At 37.0% G+C, this 12,245-nt stretch overlaps 1 protein-coding gene across 2 annotated transcripts in view; it reads left to right on the forward strand.

Annotated features, from left to right (window-relative positions):
* The window catches only part of TSHR (thyroid stimulating hormone receptor), a 171,819-nt gene that overhangs the window by 82,602 nt on the left and 76,972 nt on the right, over positions 1-12,245 (forward strand). For both annotated transcript variants that reach the window (XM_072625602.1, XM_072625603.1), the window contains exon 3: positions 5,679-5,750. In XM_072625602.1, the coding sequence (XP_072481703.1) occupies positions 5,679-5,750 (72 nt within the window). The remainder of the gene's footprint in view (positions 1-5,678; positions 5,751-12,245) is intronic.

The raw sequence follows: 12,245 nt of genomic DNA on the forward strand, positions 1-12,245 counted from the left end.
GTGGCCCTAGGCAAGTCACTTAACCCTGTTTGCCTCAGTTTCCTCATCTGTAAAATAAGCTGAAGAAGGAAATGGCAAGCCACTCCAGCGTCCTTGCCAAGAAAACCCCAGAAGGGGTCCTGAAGAGACTGAAATGACTGAACAGCAGCAAAGCTAAAAAGGAAAGCTAACCACTAAGCTGCTTCTTGTCTGGGCCCCATCCTCATAAAAATGGTCACTCTTTTCTAGCTCCTTTCAGGTATTCCTATGGATGTGACTTTTCCTCAGTCAATGCTTTCATGCCCTTCAAGGGTAGATGGGAAACCCCGAACCTGCAAGTGGAAATGTACCAAAGGTAGATTTGCCTGAGTCTACTAAGGCAGCTAACTAGCAGCTTCGAGGAAAGTGACTCCAGATCCATGTTGATCTATTCCCCTTGGCTCTCAAAGCCACACCTTAGCTCATGCCTTGCCCAGGGGAATTTCAAGTGGCTTCTTCTTTTCCCTGCTTTTGGACTTTATTTTACTGTTTATCAGTTAAAAAAACCCAACTTTGTTTGGTTCTGAGTCTTCAGTCAGGGAAACCTTCTAGTACATAGAAATAGAGCTTCCATTACGCTTGGTGTGCAGCGGACCATAACATCCCTCTCGACTGTTTCTAAGGAAACTGAATACCAATCAATAATGCTTCAAGTTAAGCGCAGTCTTATCTTAATACCAGTTTGTAGAGACTAGGAGAACAGCAATGGAAAATATAAACTTTAAAGAAACAAAACTAAGTTTTGTAGCGTATACTGGGGCGGGGGAGGAGGGAGGGAGCAGGGGGAGAGGTAGGAGAAGTGTCCTCATCGTTGTTCTTTTGAAACAAAAACAGCGAGTCATTTCTACCTTACCATTTTCTACTTCCTTTAATCTCCCTGGTTGGCAAGCAGTGGTGGTGACGGCAGTGGCAGGGGTGCCACTGAACCACTGGAGGGCCTCTCTCTCTCTGTCTCCCTCTCCCTAGCTCTCTCTGTTTCTGTCTCTCTCCCTGTGTCTCCTACCTTTTCTCTGCCTCTCTCTTTCTTTGTCTCCCTCCCTCTTTCTCCCCAGTCTCTTATCTCTGTCTGTCTCTTTTCTCTCCATTGTATTGCATGGCTTACAGTTCTCCGCTGATGAGATCTCATCTCCCTCTCCTTCTCTGATGAAAGGAGACTTCTGTCTTGCCATTGTAAGTAGAGCCCCATTTCCAGTGGCTTGCACAAACAGGCATTAGGGATTTCATATCCTCCAACAGACACTGATCTCCAATGCCCTACTATGTATAGATTTAGGAGTTGTAGGATAAGAGATGATTGAAACTATAACTGATAAGATCACCAAGGGAGTAAATGTATGTAGAGAGAGTAAAGAGGTCTCAGGTTAGTCTTGAGGTCCCCTGTGGCCAGAGGGCAGTATATAGATGAAAGGCAAGCTAAGGAGAGATTCTTGTGGATTAGATACCAATTTTTCATAATAGTGTCCCTAGGCCTTTGGCTTCCCTAGCTCTGCCCTAAGCCCACTAGCAGCTCAGGGCACCTTCTTACTTCTTGACTCAGATTAAAAAATTCCTAGTTAATGACACACTCCCACGTGCTGTGTGTGTGTGTGTGTGTGTGTGTGTGTGTGTGTGTCTGTGTGTGTGTGTCTGTGTGTGTGTGTGTGTGTGTGTGTGTGTATTTTGACAAACGAAATTATATACTGTAAAAATTGGTACTTTGGAAGTAGAATATAAACATTATTAGAACTATAAACCTCAAATACAGTTTAAGAAACTTTTCATTTTCAGTCCCAAATTCCATACTAACTTTGTCACCTCCTTCTACTCTTTCCCTGTGTTTGGATATTAGGTTCTGACCATCTGTGTTAATCATTATTATGCAGAGACTAAACCCAAACTTTGTCTAGGCAGTGAGAATTGCACTTTTGTGGAAGTTTCACAATGAAATGCGTAACCTGGTGCCTGATTATATATAGCTTTGCTTGTAGAGTGGAGCGTTGTCAAAGTGTCTAAAGTAGCAACCTAGTAGTAGCCTGACCCTAGAAAATGTTCTATCTGAGAGAGTGGGAACATCAGTCACATTCCATCCTTCCTAAAACAGCCAATTATAAACCTGTCTCAAACACAGTCACACCACCCTCTTTATTCATTAATAGATCAAGACTCCCCATTAGACCCCCTGTTACTTCTTTTAACCCAAGTGGGATTAAAATCTAGGGATTTTAACCTAACTGTGACACAGGCACTGGTGTCAGATGCTGCAAAGATCAACTTATCTTCATAATATATTTCAGCCTTATCTCATTTCTATTTCTGTGTAAGTTTATAAGGTACATAATTATTAGCACAGTACTATATATCTGTGTATATACATGTACATACATACATATGTGTATATATATGTATTTCTATAAAATTTATGGAACAGAGACTGGACCTGGACTGGACCTGTGACTGCATTGATATTAGGAACTCCTGAATGAAGAAACTTGCCCTACCAATGAAATACTTTCCCTAAAACTTAGAGGGTTTTTTTAAAGCATTTTATTTTTCCAATTACATGTAAAGAAAAACTTTTAACCTTCATTTTTAAAATAAAATTTTGAATTCCAAATTTTTTTTCTCCCCTTATCCCCTCTCTAAAATGGCAAGCAATTTGATATAGGTTATATATGAGCAATCTTGTAAAACATAGTTCCATACTAATCATGTTGTGAAAGAAGAAACTGAACAAAAGAGGGGAAAAAAACATGAAAAAAAAATAAAGTGAAAACAGTATGCCTTGATCTGCATTCAGACTCCACAGTTCTTGATCTACATGTGAATAGCATTTTCCATCACGAGTCCCTTGGAACTGTCTTGGATCACTGTATTGTTGAGAAAAGATAAGTCTATTATACTTGATCATCACACAACGTTGCTGTATAACTTGAGGCTTGAGAATGGGTTAGTGCACTGAGAGGTTAAGAGACTTGCTCAATAACACAGATAAGATGTGTCAGAGGCTTGTGTGTTAGCTCCAGCACTGACTATTCATGATGCCATTGCAATTTATAGGAATATAGGTTATATAATTTATAAATAAAATGTATATATACATACTTATACATAAAATGTATATACATGCATAATAATTTTTGGATGGTAGGGGCATACAATCAAAAAGGTTTGGAGATAACTGGCCTAATTAGAGTTGTGGCTGTGCTGTATACTACCTTAGCAACAACGGGCAATTCATACGACTTCTGGGCTCTTCATTTTGCTCAGCTTAGAATATGGGAATAATAACACTGGTACAACCTACCTCATGAGACTATTGGCAGAAAAGCATTTTGTAAACTGAAAAATGCTATATAGATATTGATATAATATGTTATTTTTACTAATGGACTTCAAGGTCCAATTTAGGGACCACCCCATCCATGGAACCTATCTTGATTTCTCCCATTTGCTAGTAATCTCTCCCTCTGCAATTAACCCCTTCTTTGTACTTTCATGAGTCACAGTTTAGTCATTTGTTTGGAATGTTTTATCTTCCCTATTAGATTTGAAGTTCTTTGAGGGCAAGGATTGTGTCTGATTTCATCTTTGTATCTTCAGCATCTAGTGTAATGTCTGTCTACAGTTATAGATGCTTGTTGAATTTGATTATTGAATAAATGGGTATTCAAATGTAATATTTTATTTCATTTTAATTCAAAAGGTTGTTGTAAAATAAAATGAAATAATAGGTATGAAAGCAGCTATTATTAATTTCTTGTAATGGACACTGTTTTATTTTGCAAACATTTTCAGTTTGCAGATTGTTTCTTTTGCTAATAAGTTGCCAGTTGTATCCAGTTAAGATGAGTTTAAACTAAAGACCTCCAAGCAGAGGCAAGTATTTGGTAACATTTCTGGATTGGTGATAAAGACCGCATCATGCTTCATAATAAAATACCTTGGGTTCTAAGGAGCTAACAAAGTATTCTTGTCATTAACCTCTGTCATTTCTTTACTCCCCTGCAGGAGCAGGTCACATAGATAAAAGAGGCTGTTCTTGCTTCTTCTTTGATCATGTAAATTACATACTCATTTCAATCACTGCAGTAGCAGAGTTCAAAGAAAATAAGACTGAGGGAAATAGAATAATAAATAGTAATCTAACAGACTAATAGCTATGAATTGATGGGAAAATAATCATAAATTCAATTCAGATATACGCATATTAATTATTGTCCACTATTTTCAAGGCATTGTGCTAGGCACAATGGAATACAAAGACAGATTTGAGGCAATCTCCACCCTCAATGACCAAGCATGCCATTAACTATGGTACAAAGGTATATCAGGAAAGTACAAGTCTCAAGCAATGTGCCAATAAGGATGTGTGTGTGTGTGTGTGTGTGTGTGTGTGTGTGTGTGTGTGTGTATGTGAAGGAAAGGTTCATAAAGAAGAAGGTGACTGAGATGGTGTTTGCAGGAAGGACTTCAGCAGATGGAGATGAAGAGTAAGAAGAAAATTCATCCCAAGTATTAGAGATGCCATGTACAAAGGAAGGATGTAGAGGTCATGAAAAGAGTGGACAATGGAGTAGTACTTTTTCTCTGAAATGCAGAGCATATGAAGGGGCCGGGGGCGGTGATGTGAACTGGAAAAAAAAGGTTAGAGCCATTGAAGATTTTGAATAGAGCAGTATTGGGATGATCACGTTGGGCAAAAATGTGGAAAACAGATTGGAGAGGGGATGGATTGAAGGAAGGAAAACCAGTGAAAGGGCTATTACTGTAGTCTAGGAGAAGAGGTCAGGGCCTGACCTCAAGACAAATGGAGCTACATGTGACACAGATAGGAAGACAGACAGACAGACAGACAGACAGACAAATATATAGATAGATAGATAGATAGATAGATAGATAGATAGACAGACAGACAGACAGACAGACAGACAGATAGATAGACAGATAGATAGATAGATAGACAGATAGATAGATAGATGACAGATAAAATAGATGGATGGATCTAAAAAGCATTTTAAAATTTCTATATACTAGGAACTGTACTAAGTGCTGAGGATACACACAAGAAAACAAGATGGTCCCTATTCTCAAAAGAACTACGTTCAAAGGCAGATTTAAGGTAGCCAGATGGTGTAATGAATAGAGCGTAGGACTTTGAGTCTGGGAAGATCTGAGTTCAAATTCTTCTTCAGACATTTATTAGCTATGCGGTCCTGGGCAAATCACTTAACCTCTATAAAATGGGGATAGTAATAGCACCTGCCTCGCTGCTATGAGGATTAAATGAGATAAAACATGTAAGGCACTTTGCAAATCTTGAAGTATTATATAAATGCTAGCGATTATTGTTATTGCTACTACTACTACATTTGAATAGGGAAAGACAAATAAAAGGGAGGCTGGAAAAAAGAGTGGCACACAGTACTGTTGTCCCACATGGATGATGGGGATGCTGTAAAACTTGAAAAGTTAGGCCTTAGCAACTAATTCAATGCCAAGGTTAGGCGTGGTAACAAAAAGAAATCCTCTGGTTTTTATTAATATTTTTGTAAATAGGATCAGTGTTTAGAATGTTCTATGTGCAATGACTTGAACACAGCCTACTATGCTTAACAAATATTTCTTGAACAGAACTCAGTTGGATCAAAATTGTAACTGGTCAACTGTTTTTTACCCCACAGGAAGTTCACAGAGACTCATCTGAAAACCATCCCTAGTGATGCATTTGCAAATCTGCCCAATATTTCCAGAATGTAAGTTATACTTTAACATTAAAAGAATAAGCTTTCATTTAATATTTTTTAAAAGTTGTATAGCATTCAAAGAAGTTATTTGCTACATAATGCATTCCCATAAAATCACTAATTCCTAATGATTTAAAGGTTGTGAAAATCTAACAATATTTGAATCCATGTTCCCATCTTTCATATTCTGACTAGACATGTATGGCAGTTCTAAAAAATGTTTTTTAAAGTTTTAATTAACTTAACTTTGAAAATCAAAAATGAATTCAGATTCATTTAATCATAACAGCTCTTAAAATGAATGGAATTTCCTAGGTAAAAGGATAGAATCAAATTCTAGTAATCTATGGTTGATTGGTTTCAGAGGTCTCAGGACTTTTCAGTATAGTAGAGAATGCCTTGTGGAAAGAACACTGAACTTGAGAGTCAGAAGACCTGATTCTAGTCCAGGCTTAACCAATAACTAACTGGGTAGCTTTAAACAACTACTTAATCTTTCAATATCTTGCTTTCTTCATCTGTGAAATGAGGATAAAAATATTCACCCAATCTACCTTTATTGAGATCAAATAAAATGCTCTCTTTGAAATAATTGAAAATACTAAACAAATCAAGTATAACATGATCCTTTCCTAAATTATCACTCCCAAATGAACAGTTCTTATCAAAATGCAGAGTTTTAAATCATGCTTTATTCTATAGTAAACTTGTTTTCTCCCTGTTACTCATGACCTCAGTTCCATGGACCTACTACTTACCTATATACCTCCCATCATTCTGATCCTTTTCATGCTTTTACCCGACACCTAAGAGATTATCTGTCTCTTTCAATCATCTCTCATATTCCAATCAAATCTTCCTCAAAATTTTAATTTAAAACGGGCAAAATTTTAGCTTGCTAACTTTTAAGAATATGCTACAAGGTCTATTAGGTGATGTAATAATTAAAGGCCTTTTATTTTGTTAAAATAAAAGCATTCCTTCCACCAATGCAGCATAACCCATCCTATGGCCAAAATATTCCTCTGTTAGTGACCAACTTGATAACAAGTCTCTTTGAGTTTGGTCTTCAAATGAAAGACAGTATTCATCACTAGGCCCTTACTTGATGTTCTTTCAGCTTGATAGACTCTGCAAGAACACAGAGTCCACTGATAGTGTCTTTGAGAACCCAGGGTCTCCTGTAATTCATGAGGAGACATCAGAAAGAGAATTTAGTGAAAAAAGTACAAAAAATGCAAAAAAAAGAATAAATGTAGCAGTGAGACATTGGGGGCAGTTAGATGACACAGCAGATAGAGTTCTGGGCCTGGAGTTCCTGAGCTCAAATTTGCCTTTAGACACCTATTAGCTATGTAATCCTGGGCAGGACACTTAACGCTGTTTGCCTCAGTTTCCTCACCTGTAAAATGAGCTGGAGAAGGAAATGACAAACCACTCCAGTATTTTTGCCAAGAAAACCCCAAATTGAGTAATGAAGAATCTGACACAGCAACAACAAAATAGCAAGCTATTTGGATCACGTTTAATTGTGAAGTCCACTTTACACCTAACTACTCTGCTGGATTCAATTAAATTCATTAAATACTTATTAAGTGCCCGCATGTGCCAGGCACTGATACAAAAAAAGGAAAAAGACAGTCTCTGCCCTCAAAGAGTTTACAATTAAAGCCTGCCAATCTAAAATTGCCTGCCAGACACTTAAATTTGGGTTCTGAACTGGCTAGCTATTTTATGGAAGATACACAAGGTATGACAAGGTTGTACAGTTTCACATCTTTGATTGATTGATTCACTAGAGATGTTCTCACCTGATAAAGCTATCATAGCTAGAGTAGTTCATTGGTTAAGTGGAAAGAAATGTTTGATTGCCCTCCACCCTTTTATTTTTCAAAGAAGCATTATGTTGTCAGAAATCTTTGTTACTAGAGTTAGAGGTGATATAGAAGACTTGGGGATACATTGTAAGAAAGCAAGAAAGTAAAGTCATGTTGTAAAAAAAAATGCTAACTAAAAGTAACTCATAAAGCCCTTAGTCTCAAGTCCAACATTTTACTACTTTTAGACAGGACTCAACAACTTTGTGTTGATTTTCGACAACATTAACCCTCCAGGTTTATGGGACCCTATAGGTTTATCTGAGTTAGCCCTAAATCCTTTCCTATCTCTTTTCTCTGTTATAAAGTTCCAGATAACAGACTGATTCCTGGTTGTATAAATCCTAGCATTTGTTTTCCCCACAAAAATCCTGGTCATCAATCCCCTGTAAATCACACCATCACAAAATATCACAGGGGATCTTTTCTAGCCCGTGCCTCTAGAGGTCACTGCACTCAGCATAACATTCTGGTGAGAGGACAGAAGGTCCCTCAAAATAGGGACATTGATGAGGCTTCTAATGAGACATCCTCTATATGGTAACTCTAGGCCTTTTGAGGTTGAAACTGAAATCTAATGAAAATCACCCCAAGTCCTCTTCATCTCCTAATAGATAATGAGAATCTTAGGTTTACAAACCTGTCTACTGACCTCATGCTGTCTTTGTAGACAGAGGACTTGGATTAAATCTTCTGTCATCTACTACATGTATGACCCCAAGGCCACTCAGCTTTCTCAGTCCTCAGATTCCTCCTCTGTAAAAATAAGTGGGTTGGACTAGATAGCCTAGAAGTTCCCTTCAACTCAGTCTATGATTCTATGATTTTTAATTCCTAGGAGGCAGCTAGGTAGTATAATGGCTAGAGCACTAAACCTGGCACCAGGATGACCTTAGTTCAAATCCATCCTCACATGCTAGCTATGTGACCCTAAACAAGTTACTTAACCTCTGTATTTCGAAGTTTCTTCATCTGTAAAGAGGATAATCTTAACATCTATCTCCCAGGGTTGTTGTGAGGAATAAATGATACTGTTTGTAAAGTGCCTCGCACATAGTAGATGCTTACTAAATGTTTGTTTCTTCCTTTCTATGAGATCTGCCCCAGCTCTTCCTGAGATTAACTCCAAGCCCCAAATTCAAAACATCCTTAAAAAACTGAAAAAAGAGATGATCTGGCTGAATGTAAGTGGGAGGTGAGGGGGGGAGGAATAATCTGATGGAAATGGAATGAGGCAGTTCCAATGGAGTTGGGCATCTTTTCTCTCTCCCAACAAGGCAGGCTACAATTGCCCTCTCTTCCCCCATTAAAGTGAAGGTGAAGGAAACCTAGAGGAAGAGAAAAAAACAAAATGGTTGCAACATTAAAGAGGAGCAAGAAGAGAAGAAAAAGGAGAAGGGAACAGAAAGAGGGGAAGTGAGATAGTTTACTGTCTCCCATAAGGTCTGTAACTTCCTAACCAATTAACTTTAAGAAGGACATTTCCATCTTTCTAAAGGACAGCACCTATGTGGTACATGAATACTTAGGTTTCCTCTTGCTTTCCTTCCACAACCATGTTGCCCATCTTCTACAAATTATACATGTTTTTGTTTTATTTTTAAGCGCATCAACAAATTAATTTATTTGGAGATTTCAACGTCATTGTAACCTGTCGTTGTTTGTTCTTTGTTTTCAAAGAGGACCATGACATTAGGAAGGAGATGTCATGACTTGCAAGTGAATTGAATTCAAAGAGGAAGGTCCTGTGCAAAGTCACCAGCCTTACTTTCTCCTTGGGAGCCACCTGGGTCCAGTGACAAAATATAAATCAGGACCAATGGAGATGGCCCTGGATGCAGTGGAAGACTTTGGCCTTTTTAAGCTAAGGTCTTTCACAGATCTCAGTCTGAGGCAATGCCCATTCAGTGATTTGATACATAATTAATAGGGATAAGATGAATTTAGAGAAATATAGTTAGACTTATAGGAACTGATGCAAGAGGAAGTTCCCAGAACCAGGAACTATACAGTAATGAGGACAAAGTAAATGGAGAGAACAATAAAATGCAAACCTCAGAGAAGGATTGGAAAAGCATCTCCTATTCACTGTAGATGGGAGACTGGGTGTGAAATGTCATGTAGGCTAATCCTTATAATCTGGGAGCTATCAATATGCATATGATTTTCTATATTTCTATTTTTTCTATATCTCTATTATAGATTTTTATATTTACAAATTATATACATAATTTTGAATTTGCAAATTTAAAATATAAATATAATGGAAAGATATAAAAATATAAAATGGACAGTATAAAAATACGCATAGATTATATACATATATTATATATATAATATATTTCTACTACTATTTTCAATAGTAAACTATCATTCTATGAAATAAAGTAGCCTCATAGGCCTAGAAGATAGCTGAGAAGTCATCTAAGTTCATGTCTTTCCTCACATCAGAAAGATGATAAAACCCTCTTAGAAAGCCCTACTCACATGTCAAAATAAAATGTTTGAGAAAATGCTGTGACCTCTTTGGCAAAGCCGAGCCTTATAAAAAAAATTTAAAAAGTTGTCAAAAGAGCCACTACTCATTCCTCAGACTATGTATAAAACTTGACTCCAAGCTTCCAACTAATTGGCTCATAGTCAAGTGTTTCAGAAATCGAGTCATGAGAATCAACTCTACTGGGAAAAAAACATTCAGCATCATTAGGCATTTGTCATACACATCATGATTCATGAAATGTGAAAATGAAACCATTAGCTTATACAAATGAATGAATGAAATTAAACATAGCAGCAATGTATGAAAAGGCTCTATAAATAACTATAGTTTTAAGCACTAAAAAAAACCACTTCTAAAGTCCATCTACAATTCCTAGTTCTGTTGAATGGCCTTGTTGTGTTACCTTCACCAACCCAAGGCTGCAAAAACACAAAGATCAAAGGATTTAATTCATGCTTGGTTCAGTTCATTTCATTTTAAGGTAGGAACCAGGAAGAAAACTTCCAATTTGGATTCACTTTTAGGGACAGGGGTACAAATTCACTCAAGAAAACAAATGAAATTGGTGAGTGTTTGTATTAGCTCCCTTAAACTATAGCTACCCAAGTCATATCCATGCATCTTCCCAAGCAAGAACTATCTGTTCCAAAAGGTAAATTATTTCTTTTCATTATATTTGTGTTTTAAATTTGCAAATTCAAAGCAAGGATTTTTTTTGAAAACATTGGAGCTCTTAAATCCTAGCAACAGCTCTCTTGATGACTTAATTTGTTTATCTGACTTGCAGAAGGACCCATTTTCCCATTCTTGTTATAATAATCTTATAATGGGATGTTCAGAATTGAACTGAAATAAATTGTTCAGAAATTTTATATAATCAACTGAAGAGGAAGAGAAGCAAGAAAGACTGAACCTTCTAGTGAGAACATTTCCTCTGCTAATGGAAATCTGCACCTGCTCAGTGACCTTTAATTTTTAAGGCTTTTTTGGGAGTCATGGGGGGGGGGGGGGGGCGCTAAGAAATAAAGTAATTTGTCCTGAGTTATATAATCAGGATTCTTCAGAGCTGAGATTTAAACCCAGATCTTCCTGACTCTATCCATTCTATCCACTCCCTCTCATATTACTTTAGAAAAAGCATTTGAAGGATAAAAAGAGAACGGATTTTTCTTCCTTTCTTGAGGGATTAATATCAGAATCTCCAGCATCTCCTGATTTGGAATTCTGTAAACTATACCAGGGATGCATGTTGTCCCATGTTAACTTTATTGCAAAGCTCACGTAGGAGCTATCTACCAATCAATGAAAAAGGATTTATTGTGCCTTTATTATGTACCAGGCTTTGTACTAAATGCTGAGAATGTCAAGAAAGGCAAAAACATGGTTCGTGCCCTCCAAGAGCTTATGTTCTAATTGGGAAGACAACACATAAATAACTAGACATATACACAAGACTATAGAGAATAGATAAAAAGTAGCTCAAGTCAGTCAAATCAGGAGATAAGAGGTAGCTGACACATGGGCTGTGTGACCCTGGGCAAAGTCACTTCACCCTGAGTAATTCTCTCAAACCATAAGCTATAGAACAGATGCCATTCTACAATGGTAAAGAGATTTTCTTCTGGGAGTTCCGTATTCTGATTTAAAAAAAACCTAAACAACCCACAGACCTAACCCTATCCATACACAATGAAATTACTTTGTTTTAAATGTTTCTCCTTTCCTTGAGGTATCTCCCCTGAATCCCCACATGATGTTTAATTCTAAAGAATCTTATGATGTTGTCGTCCCATCCCAAAGGACTCTAGGTCATGAAAACTGGTAAATTAAAGGATGATTAAAGTAAAGGCAATTCAAAAAGGAAATTAGAACATCATTAGTGGAATCAATAATGAAAAGAATTTTAAAAAACAGATGACTAGGGCTCCACTTATATTTTATCTATCTATAAATATAAATCTACATATCTATTCATATTTTATCTTCAGGCAGGTAAAACTGAGGCTTTACCATCATTTGCTAGTAGTCACATTTCTTGAATTTCAAAGAAATCCCTTTTATTAGAGAATAATCATTTGGATTGTTGCGTCAGTCATTTTCACTGCAAAAGGGAATTTGAGAAGACTT

This window comes from Notamacropus eugenii, chromosome 7, assembly GCF_028372415.1.
Source record: "Notamacropus eugenii isolate mMacEug1 chromosome 7, mMacEug1.pri_v2, whole genome shotgun sequence".
Classification (NCBI taxonomy): Eukaryota; Metazoa; Chordata; class Mammalia; order Diprotodontia; family Macropodidae; genus Notamacropus; species Notamacropus eugenii.